At 40.0% G+C, this 17,944-nt stretch overlaps 1 protein-coding gene across 1 annotated transcript; it reads right to left on the minus strand.

Moving 5' to 3' along the window:
* Positions 1–4,179: 4,179 nt before the first annotated feature.
* LOC308079593 (phenylalanine-4-hydroxylase-like) lies at positions 4,180–15,250 on the minus strand (the record flags this gene model as incomplete). The annotated part of the gene is made up of 13 exons (XM_080421143.1): positions 4,180–4,487; positions 4,868–4,983; positions 5,201–5,334; positions 6,026–6,121; positions 6,594–6,650; positions 7,059–7,128; positions 7,224–7,359; positions 7,804–8,000; positions 9,771–9,838; positions 10,403–10,491; positions 12,917–13,103; positions 14,540–14,689; positions 14,993–15,250. 13 exons carry the CDS (start codon positions 15,248–15,250, stop codon positions 4,444–4,446), a joined length of 1,602 nt encoding a protein of 533 aa, XP_080277269.1. The 3' UTR covers positions 4,180–4,443.
* Between the last annotated feature and the right edge of the window lie 2,694 nt (positions 15,251–17,944).

Raw genomic sequence — 17,944 nt, forward strand, 5'->3', positions numbered from 1 at the left:
TTTTTCGTCCGTCCAAAAGCCGAGCAGGTTTTAAGATAATAATTTAGCCAGAGAGGATGATATTCCCCCCCCTTCTTCAAGTGTAATGTGCCGACAGATCCACTGAATGTGCCAGACAGGTTTATATAGCCTAGTCTCTACTACCATGTCATCCGAATGCTTTATGCAAATCATGTTTGGTGCTTTGCGTCACTCATGCCAGGCTTTTTCATTCTCTAAGATTAGCCCACTTTAACCGCAATTAACGCTATTCAGAGTGTAGTAGACCTAGGCCCTAGATCAGGAGTCTTCAATGTTTTTCAGGGCCAAGGACCCCTTAGCTGAGAGAGTGATGAAGCGGGAACACCCACTACATATTGTATAACATTATGTTGCTGATTAAACCTTTTCATAGATTTCATAGCTTCATAGACTTGTTTGACAACACTATCATCAGTGCTGGATTCATGTTAATGTGTATTTTCAGACAGTTAACCACCCCCAGTACTTAGAAAACTTGTACTTTTACTTGATGCTCTTTTTTTCCCCCTACACCAAACCTCTTTGCTGGAAATAGCCGATCTACAAGCTCACAGCACCTCGCAGCGTGAGGCGTTGTAAGCTTGTAGATCTGCTATTTTTGGCTAATGTTCCCCTCAGAAAAGGAATTCTAGGGTTCAAGTGGTTAATGTAAAAAAAAGTTCCTATCACACAAACATTTGATAGCCCCCCTGTAGTAACTATGAGGACCCCCTAGGGGTCCCGGACCCCCTGTTGAAGACCCCTGCCCTAGATTATACAATCACAATGTAAGCTGTATCCAAAACAAGTCACATAGTCTTTTTGGCCTGCTGAACTGTGCGATGTATATATGTATATATATGTATGTATATACATATTTATATATATGTATATATATATATATATATATATATATATATATATATATATATATATATATATATATATATATATATATATATATATATATATGTATATATGTATATATGTATGTATATATGTATATATGTATGTATGTATGTATATATGTATGTATATTAGGCCCGTAACGATACAGTAACTGCATCGATGCATCGTTTTGAATTTTCAACGATCTACTATATCGATATGCAAACAGCTAAATATCGTATCGTTTGACTTTATATCGTATCGAATCGTTTTGCAATGCAAATAATCGTATCGAATCGTTCTGCAATGCAAATAATCAATTATATCAAACTTATAGTACTTTTAAGAAATAAAAAAGAGAAAGAGGGGTTTATATCCAGTATCCAGGCATTTATTTTTCACACAGAATGTTTGGGTAAATAAATAGTTACTATATCGATTTTAAGTCATTGAATCGAATCGTATCGTTCTAAATTAACCTGTCCTGTATCGTTCATGTATCGTATCGACTAAATCACTGAATCGAAACATATCGTATCGTTCTAAATTAACCTGTATCGTTCATGTATCGTATCGACAACCAAGTATCGTGATACGTATCGAATCGTTGTTAAAATGTATCGTTACACCCCTAATGTATATGTATATGTATATGTACATATACATACATACATACATACATACATACATACATACACATATATATATATATATATATTTATTTCTTATTTTGTAGATATTTGATTTTTTATTTACATTTATTTTACAAATAGGGGCAAAACACATGATTTTTTGTGACATTTTAAGCCCAATATTTCTACAATTAAATTGCTACTAAACCTGTAGCAATAATGTGAAAATAATGTAAGCCTATATAGTCCATGAGCCAGACAAGATTTCATTATCGAAAGAGTGGGCAAAACCATACCTATATTAAATTGTTCATAGGGTCAATACGAGTAAATAAATATATGATAACCTCTCCACAGGACCAGCTTTTTCATGGTTATCACACATTTTGTTATTTTCCCCATACGTACATGACAGGTGAAAAAAATGACAACATTTAAAAAAGAGTTATCATATTGAAACTTCCTGAGTTGATTACTTACATGAAGACAATGATTTATCGTATTACAAGTTTTCTGAAATTGTATATTTAAATATGCAAATTAGGCATTTAGTCCATGAGCCAGAGCCCCAAAATTGAGCCAGATATTGAATATTCCCTCGTTAAAAACCTTTGACTCCAACATCTTAACAAAATGAAATAAGTATGTTGATTCTGGCTTTGTCCAATGTTCCAATGTTGATTCTGGAAAGTTATGCAAATTTGGGCATATTTTCCTAATGCCTAATTTGCATATTTAAAAATACAATTTCAGAAAACGTGTAATACGATAAATCATTGTCTTCATCTAAGTAATCAACTCAGGAAGTTTCATTATGATAACTCTTTTTTAAATTTTGTAATTTTTTCACCTGTCATGTACGTATGGGGAAAATAACAAAATATGTGATAACCATGAAAAAGCTGCTCCTGTGGAAAGGTTATCATATATTTATTTACTCGTATTGACCCTATGAACAATTTAATATAGGTTTGGTTTTGCCCACTCTTTCGATAATCATTGCTCAATTTTGGGGCTCTGGCTCATGGACTAATAGAAAGAAATGCCAATTTAAACCCAGTGCCAACATGTTTAAGTGCCCATCGACCTGTATCCAGAATATATCCTCCTAGAGAAATATTGTTCCGAAGATCCGATTCCTGTTGTGTGGCAGAGTATTGAGCTACAAGAGTCAATCACTCTGATTATGTCGTAAAAGATATTTGTGTTGTGCAGCAGCAGAATCAAATCAGTTCAAAATAAATGTCAATCTTGAATTGAATATTTCTATTAAAAAGAGAATGGCCGTTGCCCGTTGCACAAATCGAAAATTCAAGAAGATTGGCATAGATTAATAACAATACAAACTGAAGTTCAACTAGAAAAAGTGCTCCTCGGAGCACAGGTCTCCGCCAGGTCAGGTAGGTTATTGTGGCCTCCTGGTGGCGCAATAATAGGCCAAAGTGAAAAGGGTGCCATTTCTTCTTAGGCCTTGCACGGCAATCGGACACTGCATTCATGATTTGAGGCATTTTGTTCAAATTTTTTTTTTTGCTAAATTAGACCTGTTGGTGGCGCTATAACAGGCCAATGTTAAAAGGGTGGCATTTGCTCCTCAACAGTGCGAATGTGTGTGCAAAGTTTGACCGCAATCGGATGCTGCGTTCATGATTTGTGGCATTTTGTTCAAAACAAGCCACTAATGCAAACTTTAGATGTCAATCTTAGCCAATCAGGATGGAATATGAAAAATCAAACACATCCGTCTTGATCACATGACTATAGATATCACGTGTACCGATTTGCGTGAAATTTGGATAAAATCGGAAGGAGTAATATTTAAAATAATGTTTTACATAAGTCGGCCTCCTGGTGGCGCTATAAAAGGCAGATGTGAAAAATGCAGGGCAAAGGTTTTTCCTTGACCTCTAGGGAGTGCGCTTACAAAGTTTTACACAGATCGGTGCAGTTATAGGTAAAAACACGAATCGGTCTGTTATAGCGCCACCATGAGACAAATTTTAAAATTTTCTTCCTCGATAGTGGAAATATGCGTGCAAAATGTCAAGGAAATTGCATGCTGTGTTCATGATTTGAGGCATTTTGTTCAGAACGGAGCACTCCTGCAAACTTTGGAAGACATTTTTAGCCAATCAGGATGGAATATGAAAAATCTTTAAGACCCGTTTCGTTTAATGCTCAAAAACTAGGTTTTGCACAAATCGGCCTCCTGGTGGCGCTATAAAAGGCCCATGTGAAAAATTTGGGGCAGAGGTTCTGCTGTGGCATCCAGGGAGTGTGTGTGTACAGGTTCACTGCGAGCAAGCCAACGGTGCCGGAGATTAGCTGTACACAGACAGAATGACGGACGGACACACGGACAGGGGGCAAAACATACTCTCTCGCCATGCCTTTCGGCCTGGTGGAGACAATACAAAAAAAGAAATTAAGTAAAAAAATCTTTTTCAAATAGACTATTCATTAAAGATTAACCCATTATGGAAGTGAAAACAGCAGATCTTCAATTGAGGTGGAGGTCAAACATTAAAAACTGAATACAGCAGTAATGGTTTTTATTTGTCACATCAATTACAGAACAGTTCATGCATACAAAACATTTCATTTAGCTAAGTGGTATTGCAATGCAGACTAAAGGACAATTTTAGCTATTAGAGGAAAACAAACAGTGGTTATTATTTTTGAATAATAATTTTGCCATAGTGTGTATAGACAACAAAATACTACATTTTGGATTACAACCACACTGTATTGTCATTATTTTTCTTGCATAATTGTTATAAATGTAGCATACAAAGGAAAGTAATCGACATGCCTGCTAATATCTTGAAGAGGGCAACAACCTCATTAACAAATGACAGTTTCTATCAAAGAAATTAGAGATTCTGTATGTGCGCATCAGCTCAAAGACCATGTCCACTCTGGCTTACTCCAGTTTCCGCAGGGCATTGCACAAAATTCCCATCTCGCCTGAAACAAAGCACAGAGACATGTTTCAAAGGGGAGGTGCACTAATAGATGGAAGACAATTCATATTTATGTCCTACTTTAATGTCCTACCCGGGTCTTCCACATGAGACCAAATTTCTACCAAATTTCTTCCAAGACAGACTCCCTGCTTGGCCAGGGGAGCGGAGATGTTGTACTTATGAGCTTCAGGCCATTAAGAAATGTTCCGTTCATGAGAACAGAACATTAACCCTTATCAAGTAGATTAATGAATACATATGGATTAATCTAACTGGACTTTTCTCACATCAACTTGACCATTGTCATAGTGGTTACTAAAGTTAACAGCTAAAAATACAGCACATGTACAATAGGGATGCATGGCTGAACATGGCACGTACTGTTAATGCTGTCAGCCAGGTTTCTAAGCTGTTGGGTGTTATCCAGGACTTCAATGCTTTGGGTGTATGGGTTGTAACGAACAGTGAATGGTCTGGGGATGGTGGCTGTAAATGTCCTGTAGAGAGAGTGACATGAATGTGTTAATATGTAATCCAGATGTTTGCTTTAGTTATTAATTAATCACTTAAGCTCTTCATACATTACTTACGACGAATAGCAGAAAATAACTCACAATGTGTTTCGGGTTGCAACACCACGCGAGTTTGTACAAGTGTGAGAAGACTGATTTCATATGAATAAAAAAAAATATCATATGCTTGTGTGTAGGCTACCTGACTTTCTCTTTGACGTCCTCAAAGGTCTCGGCAACAAAGTAAACAGGCTGGAACTCTGTGATTGGATATTTCTGGAGGCTGGTCTTCTCGGGGTCAAAGGGTAGGATTGTTGGCTTGTCTGTCAGGCAATACTGGAAAAAAGAAAAGTAACGAAACAAAACCTTTCTTACTGTAATTATAACATTTTATGCAAATTTCTTCTCAATTAAATTCTGCGCTCCCATCAGGCCCGACAGTAAACAGGAAATGCAGTGTGAGTGCTCTGCATGCTGATGTGGCCCGGCGGAGCGTACATCCTCAGCTGACATCAGTGTCTGATGTAACTCTTGACATTAGTGAGATATGAGTTCATGTCGTCTACCCTGTGTGAACCGCTAACCTACTCTCCACTATGCAGGCATGCTGAGCCAGTCGCTGAGTCTCCCCCCCCAGTGACACACTTCACATCCAGGGTGAACCACTAACCCACTGCCTGTCTGACACCATCCACGATGAGCAACTATAGCCCCATTTCTACTTCGTCATACGACGGCGTGGCGTCACTGGCGTGCCAAAAATAGCCGCCGATGTACATTACAAGCTCACAAGTTCTGATCTTGTAGGTCGGCTATCTTCGGCGCACGAAACCGTTGTTACGACAGAGCATAAATTTGTGCAACTAGGCAAATCTGTGAGGTCTACAAGGGGCAAGAAGTATCGACACCGAATGCATAGACTAAAAGTGGCCCAATACCAGTATATATATCGCTCTTCCTTTATGGAATACATGGTTTCAGCTAACGTGCGACTATACGGTGACTCATATAAACACGGCGATCTCACCTGCAGCTCTCCAAATGATGACAGCAGTCCAGCACCATAGGCCTTTATCTCAGAGCCCTGCTTACACAGGCCAAACTCCACAGTGAACCAGTAGACCTAAAGGGAGATGATGTGAGGATCAATCACAACTTGATTTACACATCGAGCCAGCACCCATGTCGACCACACAGCGTAACCATATGAACCCTAACTTTTTTTCGTAAAATAATGGCTTACTTGATCATACTGCAGAGTCACACAAAAGTATCAAAAGTAGCAATTTCGAGCTTGTAGATCTGCTACTTTTGCTATTGTGCACATAATGAGGTTTCCACCCGACAGAGACAATATAATGTAGGGTTTAAGTGGTTATAGTATAAGTATATACTCATCAGGCTCTTCTCAATCAATGTCATCAATACGGATAATTTATTGAATTGAATCAATACATTTACATTGTCTACAGGACAACAATAATAGCTAATTATGCCCAAGTATAATGTTATGTATTACCTACATAGCTAATATGTGGCTAAATTCTATTGACTTGGCTGTAATGGTTGACTTTCTTGTACATGACGTTACTTACAGTTGCCAGTTTCTCAATGTACTCATCAGGTGCACCAAGGGAAGCTAGACCAATTTCCTATATGGACACAGAATATCACATAAGGTATTTACCTGCAGCCGTGTACTGAGAAAGCATCTTAACATCACATTTAACCAATAGACATAAAGCTTAATATGAAGGTGTTTATTTTCAAATAATGGCATTATATAAAATCGCATATTACAGTATATACAACAATATGCCACCAAATCTTGATTTAAAAACGATGTAGAGAGACAGAGTAGCCAAGCTGTATGTTATCAGGAAATAACAGGCTTCAGGATGAATTGATCGACCAATTAGAGAAGAGAATTCAACAAAGCTGTGTAATAAATATAGTATAGCATGATTATGATACCGTTTTGTAGATGTTGTGTTGTACCTCAACGCAGACAGACGTTGCAAAATTCTTGAGTCTAGTACTACTGTAGGAACTTCAATTACCTGTGAGAACTGGGCAAAGCGGGAGTCAGCAAACAGAGGAACATGTCCCAGGAGTTCATGGCAAATATCCCTGCAAGTGAACAGAGCATCAATGAGTTAATTCAGTCTCCTCATAATCACTCACATATTTTTTGTTTTTGCTCCACAGACCGACACGAGACTCACGGCTCGGGTGTGTACATGGGCTTGGATCCGTGGCGGATGTACTGTGTGGCATGGAAGACACGGAAGGCTAGCCCAGCCAGGAAGTCCCGGGAAGACAGTAGGCCAGCCACAGGGCGCAGCCGGAAGCCTGTGCACGCTACAGTCAAAGGAGGGGACAGAGAAAGAAGGTGAGCGTGTCATATGTGGTGCATTGTGGACGGGGTAGGAAGTAGGGCAACAAGGGATAGGAAGTAGGGCATTTAAACAAGCCTTGCTTCCCACATTCACTGGTATACAGAGGGCACCCCTCCCTCTTTACATCAAAAATGGAGGATGTGACCATTATCTAGATCTCATTCGCAGATCGTTATGTAATATCCCCCTTTTTTGCTTACACCAGTGTTTACAAAGTGGGGTCTGGGGAACTCCAGGGGTCCTTGAGGGTATTCCAGGGGGTCCCCAGCTAAATGATTGATATTCGGTAAACAAATGTCCATTTGGTTCAATCTATACACTCTCAGAGTTGTGGGGGTCCGTGGCCTAATGCATACCAAACTGGGGGGTCCTTCAAAATTAAAAAGTTTGGGAACCACTGGCTTACACTGCAGAAAGCGTGAGACGTCCTCCAACTGGGGGATGTTGTCCGGTCTGTACCCACAGTACTGCTCCAGCAGAGGGAACACGCGGTTGTATTCACGGCAGGCGTGTGTCGGGTACAGAGTTTTCAGCTCCTTGAACACCGTGCCCCATGTGACCTTCTCTTCTTCTGTGTACTCAACCGAGGGAACAGCCTGGCCACTAGGACAAAGACAGAGAGTTAGAAACAACACAGGCAATGCTTAATAAAACATTTTTTTGATGTATTTCTGCTACTCGTCAGCTTGTTGCAGGTCTCCACGGTACACAAAAGGGTAGCTGTGGCGTCAGCAACGGATGCCAAAGGCACCTGACCAAGTGTCGAAATATATAAATATAATAACTGTCACGGGGCAGCCCATGCCCTATACACAAACGTCACACACGTGTCTGTACTCTAGTGCATGTTTCTTAAATATTCTGACAGCATTTCATCACAAGGACTGCAAAGGTTTTAAATGTTTGTTTATTGGAACTGTGGGAAGGCAATGAATTGTTGGTCACCTCACCTGTCTCTCCTCTGCAGTGCTGGCACTCCTCAGTAGATTGGAGGGTGCCAAGTACTGTAGAGGAGGAGGGGTGTTGGTCTGTCTACATTCAAGAGCAATATTATTTTTGTGGTCTTTTGAAAATAGTGGTGTGCAAAATGTGACGTATGTTATGTTGTATAACATCCATTTAAATGTTTATATCAGTCATAGGCTATGGGAACGTGTAGCTGTGTTAATTGACTGTTAATTGATTTCTTGCCATGTGGTAGGATCCACTCCATATAATACGGAGGCCGCAGGGGCATTGAATTAGTTGAACTTGAAGTGAAAAGCTGTAGACACCTATGGGGAAAGTTGCCAGGGCCCTTGTGTAAGGGTGTCGCCTGTTTAAACAGTTTCTTAGGTTCTTAGGTTGTTTTCTTTAGTTTATCTTCGAGTGTCATTTTCATTTTCTATATTTTGGAAAGTCTTATTTTGATTTTTGTTATTCAAGGCCTTCACTGTTAATTAAGCTGCACTGGACTGTTGATGGAAGGTATTTTGGGGTAAAATAAAAATCCCAAACTTGCATCTCTGGACCTTAGCAAATCGGTCAACTTTACAATAACAATTTCAGAGTGAGAATGAGTTGTCTACTCTGTAGTCTGTACAAATACATAACAGAGTTAGCCAAATGGGACTGCATGCACATGTACATGCAAGAATGCATGTACATACAGACACACGCAGGAGGGAGATGGCAGCGGGCAGTTCATGGCATTGATTGTCACTATCCTACAGTTATGTACGCGTGTGCCTCCTTGGTGGGCGTTTCGTTGGGCTTGGTGCTCTTTGTTGTGCCCATGAATAATACATCTGAATTACGCTCCCAACAGGGGGCCTTCAAATCAACCACTGCACCCCTATAATTTGTCCCCCATTTAGTTTGAACTCTAGATTTCAATAGAAGGCAAAGCGTGGAAAGAATCGGAGGTGAAGAACCGGCACACATTCTCACATGGTACAGTACCATAAGAAAAAGGTGAACGTTTCAGGCCACTGGGCTACGAATGGGCTACGAATGGCCCCTGTGGCCTTCGAATAAATACAGTACCATGTGAGAAAGTTAAAGTTCAATTGCAGTTAAAAGTTAAATTAATTAAATTAACCCTAGGGTAGGTACCCTCACAAAAACGAGCAGTAATCCTGGTAAGCCTGATGGAGGGGAAAGGAACTGGTTGGAATAACGTGTTCCTTCCCCCCTGTTCGGGTGATAAGAAGGCTTGTTAGCTCGGCTCTGGGCTCTCCCTAGGCTGGCAGAGGGAGTGTAGCGCCCAGGATTACTTAGACAATTGGCACTGGGTGAAAAAAAAATGGGGTTGCAAAATCGTGGGATAAAAAATGTAAGAAAAAAAAAATGTTAAATGAACTTTGAGGATGAGACATCTAAAAGGGGAATTACTGTCTGTAGTTGTAGGCGATGTCAGCGAACTCCTTCCTGCGGGCTCTGTACACTGGATCTATGAAGCCCTGAGCACAAACAAAAGAAAGCCATGTTAGATCTTATGACCAGTATTTAGTTGCTCATAAGTAAATCAAAGCGTGGACAACCTCTGCTGAGGCTAAACCCCATAACAGCATTATGCTCTCCCTCTTTAATAACAGCACCCAAATACATATTCAAATTAAGCCTTTGTAGAGTGTTTTTCCCGGGTTTATGATGAATACATTTTGCTTTAATGGCGGTGGCAAAAGACAGCAATTATCTATAATTATAGGGGCTCATTTAAAGCAATGACATCAATTTGTGGGCCTGGATATCGTTTCCATTAGAATGGATTGATAGGCAGAGTGGGCCCTGTCATCTCCACAGGTCTTTCATGTGTGAGTGGACTCACAAGAAAACACGTAAATACAGCCAAACACACACACACACACACACACACGGGGCAGGATGACACACGGTCAAATCCTCAGTGTTCATTTATCAATTTGTAGCCCAGACGGGTCCATTTGGTTACATTTGGAAACTCTCTTGTGTTATACGAACATAAGGGTCACTACAAACAGACAGTGAGGGGTGAGTGTCCTTACAGGGTGATCAGAGTCCAGCTCGGCGCCATAACTCAGAATCTGGTTGGCAAAGCGATCCAGATCCTTCATGTCGTTTGGAAACCACGGCACTGAGGAGCAAACAATAAATCACGTCAGCATTTCATCATTAAAAAAACATTTTTGAAAAAAATAAGCTCCTCTTAGATCAGGTGAATCAACTTAAGATGAGTAAAAAATAAATCCATCTTAAAGCACGTCCTAGGCTGGATTCAACCTGGGCCTCTCGCATGAGACCCACATTTCTACCTCTCATTCAAGGGCAATACCCACTTGTCCAGGGGTGATATTGAACTTATAAGCTTCAAACCATACTTGTCAACCAGTAGGTGTATGCGGCACCGACCACTGCAGACGCTAGTTACATTATATCAACATGCTGTACCATACAAACTGGTTAGAATAATAATGTATTAATTTAAATAAATGTAATCTACAAAAACTGTCCAACCCGCCAGTATAATTACCAGCAACAATAACATTGCTTATAAAGAGTGACACTAGTGGCACAGTTTATCAATGTGAGAAATTGAAATAAGTATATGTAATATAACTGGTAAACTATAGTATAACCTACTGTATAGTGTACACCGTAAAATCCTGAGTGTTAATTTAACCCTGAGATTTAACTGAGTAGATGGGGTTTGAGGGGTTTGAGATTTATTAATAAAAGATTGACATTAATATGGACGCAACCTTAAAATGTCTTTCATTGATTTGTTTGGTTGTCCGCTTATCTCTGCCGTGGTGCCCCCTGACTTCTTTGTGTTAACGTACAGTAATAATTCAACACTAATGGAAACAAGTGTAGTACAAATTAATATTGATGTGGATCATCTCGTGGGGGTTTGCCTACAGGGGCCTTTGTGCCCGGAGAGGAAGATGAGACATTTTGACAGTGAGCAGAACAGTGAGTTGGGGTCATCTGTTCCCTCATGTGGATTTATGACGCTCAAAAACACTGGGGCGCAATCATTCATCTACATTTGAGCCGTGTGGTCCAGCCTGAGGCCTGAGGGAACAACATGCTCCTCCACAAACAGGCCATCTCCATAACAGGACATAAATATCTCCTCGTCCACTTGACCCTGACGGCAAGACCACATTGGCAACACTGAGGTCAAAGGACGTTCCTTGGTGGCCCTGTCTGTCTCAGCTGGCCATGACCTTGGTAGTGTCTCTTCACCAGTCTAAGTCTGTCACAGTGAGGGGGCTGTTCTGCAGGGGGTGGAACTGGGACACAGGGTTCCTCGGTTCCTGACAGGCCTGTTGGTCCTCAGTAACTAAACTAATGTCATTCTGGAAACAACTAATAAAGGGTCTGGCCAGACCATCAGTCTCAGCGGCGACGCTGGCTGTCCATTACGCTGTCTGGCTGGGCAAAATCATAAAACACCAAACATTCAGTTCATTTGATAAATTAACTGTCTCCCATATTTGTTACAGCGGGGGAGGGTAAACGGATATAAAAAATGGGCACTGGCCACTTGGGCCTCCAAGACAATGAATTTTGTGACCAATATCAATAATTTGAAACATAATTCTAGAAACATGTTTTACATAATAGAATGAACAAGCATGTCATGATTGAAGATTGTTGGTCCCACTGACCAACTACCATCTTCATCAGGCCCTGTGGTATGGCTGCAATGGTCAATTATCTTCTTAGTTATTATTCTATTAATTGCAATAGAATCAAGAAACAGTTTTTTTTTAAAATAAAATAAAATAATAATAATTACATATAGTTAGTTAGTTAGTTAATTATTTACATTCAACGAATCAGCATGAAACATTTTCCAATTTTGTGGCCAGAGCCATCGGGCTGTATCAACACCTATATCAACACCTACAAATGTTTGCAATGACTTAGAATCTTAAATGAAACAATAAAAAATATTTCACATTTCACCAATTTTGAGATGATCCTCAAACATTTGTGTAATAAGCCATTTTAGGCGTTCTTATCAGTGGTGGAAAGTAACTAAGTACATTTACTCAAGTACTGTACTTAAGTACAGTTTTGGGGTATTTTTTACTTTACTGGAGTATTTCCAATTTTCAGTACTTTTACTTCTACTCCACTACATCTCAGAGGCAAATATTGTACTTTTACTCCACTACAATTATTTGAAAACTTTAGTTACTAGTTACTTTGTAGATCCTTATTATTACAAAACATGCATTAACCAATTCATCCCTATATATTATGGCTATTTGAAAATAGCCAGTCTACAAGCTCACAATGCGTCGCTTTTCTAAAGATTTTTATACATTTTGAACACTTGTGAAATGGGACATTCTACATAATGAGTACTTTTACTTTTGGTACTTTAAGTACATTTTGATGACAATACTTTTATACTTTTACTCAAGAAAATTTTGCATACAGGACCTTTTCTTGTAACAGAGTATTTTTACATTGTGGTATTGATACTTTTACTTAAGTAAAAAATGTGAGTACTTCGTCCAACACACACACACACACACACACACCTGTGTCCTTCTGCTTGTTGCGTGTGAGCTCGTGTACAGTCCCAGTGATTTGTGTGGTGCGCAGGCCACTGATGACATCATCCATAATCCCGGAGCAGTTGGAGTCCAGGCTGATGAAGAACTCAAACTCCTCTTTGTTCTTCCGTGATTGACGGGACTCGATGTGCGTCAAGTTAACGCCCTTCTCCTGAAATTCACCAAACCAGACAAGATGACAGGACTGTAAGTCATGAGTCAATTTAAGGAATTTTAAGCCCTTTTTAATACACAATTCAATACTATAAAAATTGGTCAAACATTGGCCAAATTGTCAAATAATATAAGAAAGAGGCGAACATTTTGAAAACAGCCGATCTACCAGCTCACAACGCCTGTCAGGGTGCGAGTTCAGAGGACCCAAATGCAGTACGACACAAGGCAGGAATCAAAGTTCTGGAGGTAAGGTTTATTTACCAAACTGAGACAACCCATAAAATGGGGAAGGCAAAACAAGTACTGAAAATGCTGATGGCTTTCAGCCTAAGCAGGCACGTGCACACATAGACATCAAAGGGGGCTTGAGCCCCTGCCCTTTTACCCATCTGAAAAAGAAAAAAAAAAAAATTGTTTTTTTTAAGCACAGACATACGTACAGGTGCGTCAATTGTTACAGGTATAATGCATAGTTTTCTATGCATTTCGTGTTTTTTGGGGGGTTTGACCCAATTTCTTTTGGCCGCGCGGCTTTGCCGCACGCCCAGGATAGGTGTCCCTTATTTCAAGCTCTGGGAGTTGGCAACCCTAACCTTGCCATACCTTAGCTTTTGCTGAACTGATGCCACTGGACATACACACAAAATGAACAGGTACAGTGAAAAGAATATGATGTAAAAATGTACATTTTCTTATAACAATAACAATGTGTAGTGTGTGTTACAGAATCGAAAAATCCAAAATAGGGCCGTCATTTTTAGCTTGCGGCCCCTTGGACTTTTGGTATTTTGCTGAGTGGCCCCTGAGCCATCTTAAGTTGAGTAGCCCTGCCGTACCTGAATGCAGCATTCAAGAGAATTGCCTTTTCCAAACTCTCCTGAACTTGAGTGCAAGCATTTTATGTTGAAAGAATTGCATCTCCAGTATTGGCTTGAATCTTGAAAGCTTTAGTTGAGTGCGGCATCACGCACCGAAAATAGCCAATCTCAAAGCTCACAACGCGTCGCGAGCTTGGAGATCGGCTATTTTCACCAAAAGTGCCCTTTTGGAAACTTCAGTCCCTGCCCCTCTAACATTCTCTGCACGTCCCTGAGCCTAAGTACAGAACATCACACTAATACTAAAGGACTCAAAATACAGACACACACAGTACAACTCTTGATACTAAACGACAACCTGACAAGGAACTGAACAAACAGGGGAATATGTATAGACACAGGGTTAACTGGACACAGGTGAACACAAGCTACAATCAACACAGGGATTGGCTGGGGCACAACAGGACACAGGTGGAGAACAATCACAAACACATACATAATTAATGGCATTGTAGCAAAATCATAAAACGTAATTAATGTCAATACAATGTAATAATATCCTATATCTAAAGACTTAGGATAGGCTACCTCTGTCCTCTGGGAGCGCGCGAACATCTTCAGCCACTCTTTTGAGTGAGTTGATGAATATGTCAAGGTCAGCGCTGTGCACTTCACATTTCATGAAGAATTCCAGGTCTGTGACGCCGTTCTTCGACCTCCTTCCCGGCCGACTTTCAATATGCAGAAGTTGGGCTTCAAATGTCTAAAAACAGATAAAGGCGAGGATGTTAAGAGAATCACGAAATCCAACACGTTTTCACACAAAAATTAATTTTACAAACCTTTTAACCCATTAAAACCGGGAAACCATCTGTGTCATTTTAGATTTTAGCCAAATAGAATTATTTTATACTTTGGCTATTCAAAAATAGCAGATAAACAAGCTCATAACGCGTCACTTCGTGCTGCGCTACGAGCTTGTAGATCTGCTATATTTGAAAAATCGCGAAAATGTGTGCAAATCTTTGACTATATATATTCTTTTAAAGCAAACATTAGACTTTACCTCGAAGATTTTTCCGGTTTTGAAAAAAGATGCGTTCTTTTCATTGCTGAGCGCAAAAAGGATGTTCAGTGTGACCCTGCCATCTTTCTCTTCGAAGACGAAGTTCTCTCCTCCGCACCGTGATGCTGATGCTGGCCCCGGGGAAGAAGGACCACTTACACGCTCCTTTCGAGCATCTTCAATCAGGCTCTGCCGTCTACCACTAAATGGTCCATTCTGCACCACACTCTGATCCGTCTTAATTTTTTCGTCCGTCATAAAAGCCAAACAGGTTTTAAGATAATAATTTAGCCAGAGAGGATGATATTCCCCCCCCTTCTTCAAGTGTAATGTGCCGACAGATCCACTGAATGTGCCAGACAGGTTTATATAGCCTAGTCTCTACTACCATGTCATCCGAATGCTTTATGCAAATCATGTTTGGGGCTTTGCATCACTCATGCCAGGCTTTTTCATTCTCTAAGATTAGCCCACTTTAACCGCAATTAATGCTATTCAAAGTGTAGTAGACCTAGGCCCTAGATCAGGAGTCTTCAATGTTTTTCAGGGCCAAGGACCCCTTAGCTGAGAGAGTGATGAAGCGGGAACACCCACTACATATTGTATAACATTATGTTGCAGATTAAACCTTTTCATAGATTTCATAGCTTCATAGACTTGTTTGACAACACTATCAGTGTTGGATTCATGTTAATGTGTATTTTCAGACAGTTAACCACCCTCAGTACTTAGAAAACTTGTACTTGTAGCTCTTTTTTCCCCTACACCAAACCTCTTTGCTGGAAATAGCCGATCTACAAGCTCACAGCACCTCGCAGCGTGAGGCGTTTTAAGCTTGTAGATCTGCTATTTTTGGCTAATGTTCCCCTCAGAAAAGGAATTCTAGGGTTCAAGTGGTTAATGTAAAAAAAAGTTCCTATCACACAAACATTTGATGGCCCCCCTGGAGTAACTATGAGGAGTCCCTAGGGGTCCCGGACCCCCTGTTGAAGACCCCTGCCCTAGATTATACAATCACAATGTAAGGTGTATCCAAAACAAGTCATGTTTGGCCTGCTGAATTTGTTCTAAAACCCATTTGTTCTAAACAAAATTTTTGACAACAAACTGAGAGGTGAAAAGTGAAAGGTGATCAAGAACGTCAAATGTGTACTGTATGTGACAGGAAGGTTATGTCCCCCCCCAAAAAAAACTAAATGATGAATGAATCCAACATATTATTAGCATAGATAATGTGTAAACAACAAACAAAAATAAATGTAATTTACACAACACTGATGACAGTGCTGTCAAACACACCTATGAAGCCATCAAAACTGTTGCATCACTTGGAGCCACTTTACTAAACCCAGTGGAAAACTTCCAAGCTACTGTTAGTCTCAATTCAATCTCTCAAAGATCAACAACAATTTGTATGGGGAGGTCCTGTTTGTCTATATGTCTCAATTAAGGGGTCCTTGGCCTGAAAAACGTTGAAGACCTGCTGTAAACTATTTTTAATGACATTTAAGTAACTGACAACGACAAAACACATACTGTATACATGCACTCATTGTCTGATATTGATACAAACAGCCATCATGACAGTTCATCTTAACAGAGCTGTGTGAATACATACTGAATAATGATGTTCAACTCTTGTGGACAAACTGTCACTAAATGAATCTATTAAATCATTAAATAAAGTCAATAACATCAATTACCGCTAATCCGATCATTCTCCATGATTTCCTTTCAACTCTATTGCAACCGGGCCGATTTACATTAACCACTTAAGACTGTACTTAGTTGACCCGGGTCCCCCAGGGTCTATACCAGGCCCCCTCCTTTTTTCCCTCTACACCAGATCTCTTTACCTAAAATAACCTAATAACACTACGCAACACAATGCGTTGTGAACTTGTAGATCTGCTTTCAACAAATGTTCGCCCCCCAGAATAGGGAGTCTAGGGTTCATGTGGTTCAGGGAGTAAGATCATGTTTGTAGCACCCCAACAGTCTTTGTGGGGTGTTTGAGTTCGAATAATGTTTTAAATAATTGACCCAGACAACGTTGTTTAAATTTTAGGGAATCAACTTTACTGAAGGTTTATGTTTTTTGTCTTTTTAGATTTTATACAGAAGAAATCCCTTTTTAACTTGCAAAGAAATAATAAACAATAAATGAAATAAACAAATGAATAAATGACACACTAACAAATATTGGACCTACTAAAAAAATAACCACAAGGCTTAAAAACCCTGTTTCAGAATAAATGAATTAGCTATGAGCACAATACTCAAAATTGACAACAAAACAATTGTCTTTTACCCAAAATAAAAACACTGGAGCAAATCAATGAATTATACCTGTTGAAAAAAGTATTACATGGAAATTGAAACAAAGATAAATTCCCTTAGTAGTTTTTGAAAAACCCTGGTTATCTCCTTAGTTATTAATTAAATCCTTATTTAAATATAGCTTCAAACTTAAACCATGACCTTAATTAACCATGAAACTTGACAATAACGTCAACCATAAACACTGTGGGCCCACACACGCACGCACGCACACGCACACACATACACACACACACTACGTTGCAGGCCTGTGCGTTGCTCCCGCGATGCGGTGATTCCGGTCCTCAGTGACTCCAAACAGATACAGTTCAACTCACAGTTCTTTGTAGACTCTGTAGAAACAGTTCGTGGATACAGTACTTGGAATGAAGGCGTTTCAGACGGCACAGGAGCTGGACTCCCGGTCCGGAACAGTCCCAGCCGACGTCTCGACTATCACGGTGCTTAATTCCAGCCGGTTGACCAAGCGCTCTGCTCGCAAACACTGACACTCGTACCCAGTGTTTACGCACGTTACCGTCACGTCTTTCTCACCAACACTTGCGTGTCCAAAGTAAGTTTAAACTGTTCTTTTTAACTTCAGCAACAACTGTACTAAAACGTCTTCACATT

This window comes from Gymnoscopelus braueri (assembly GCF_963280865.1).
Source record: "Gymnoscopelus braueri genome assembly, chromosome: 23".
Taxonomy (NCBI): Eukaryota; Metazoa; Chordata; class Actinopteri; order Myctophiformes; family Myctophidae; genus Gymnoscopelus; species Gymnoscopelus braueri.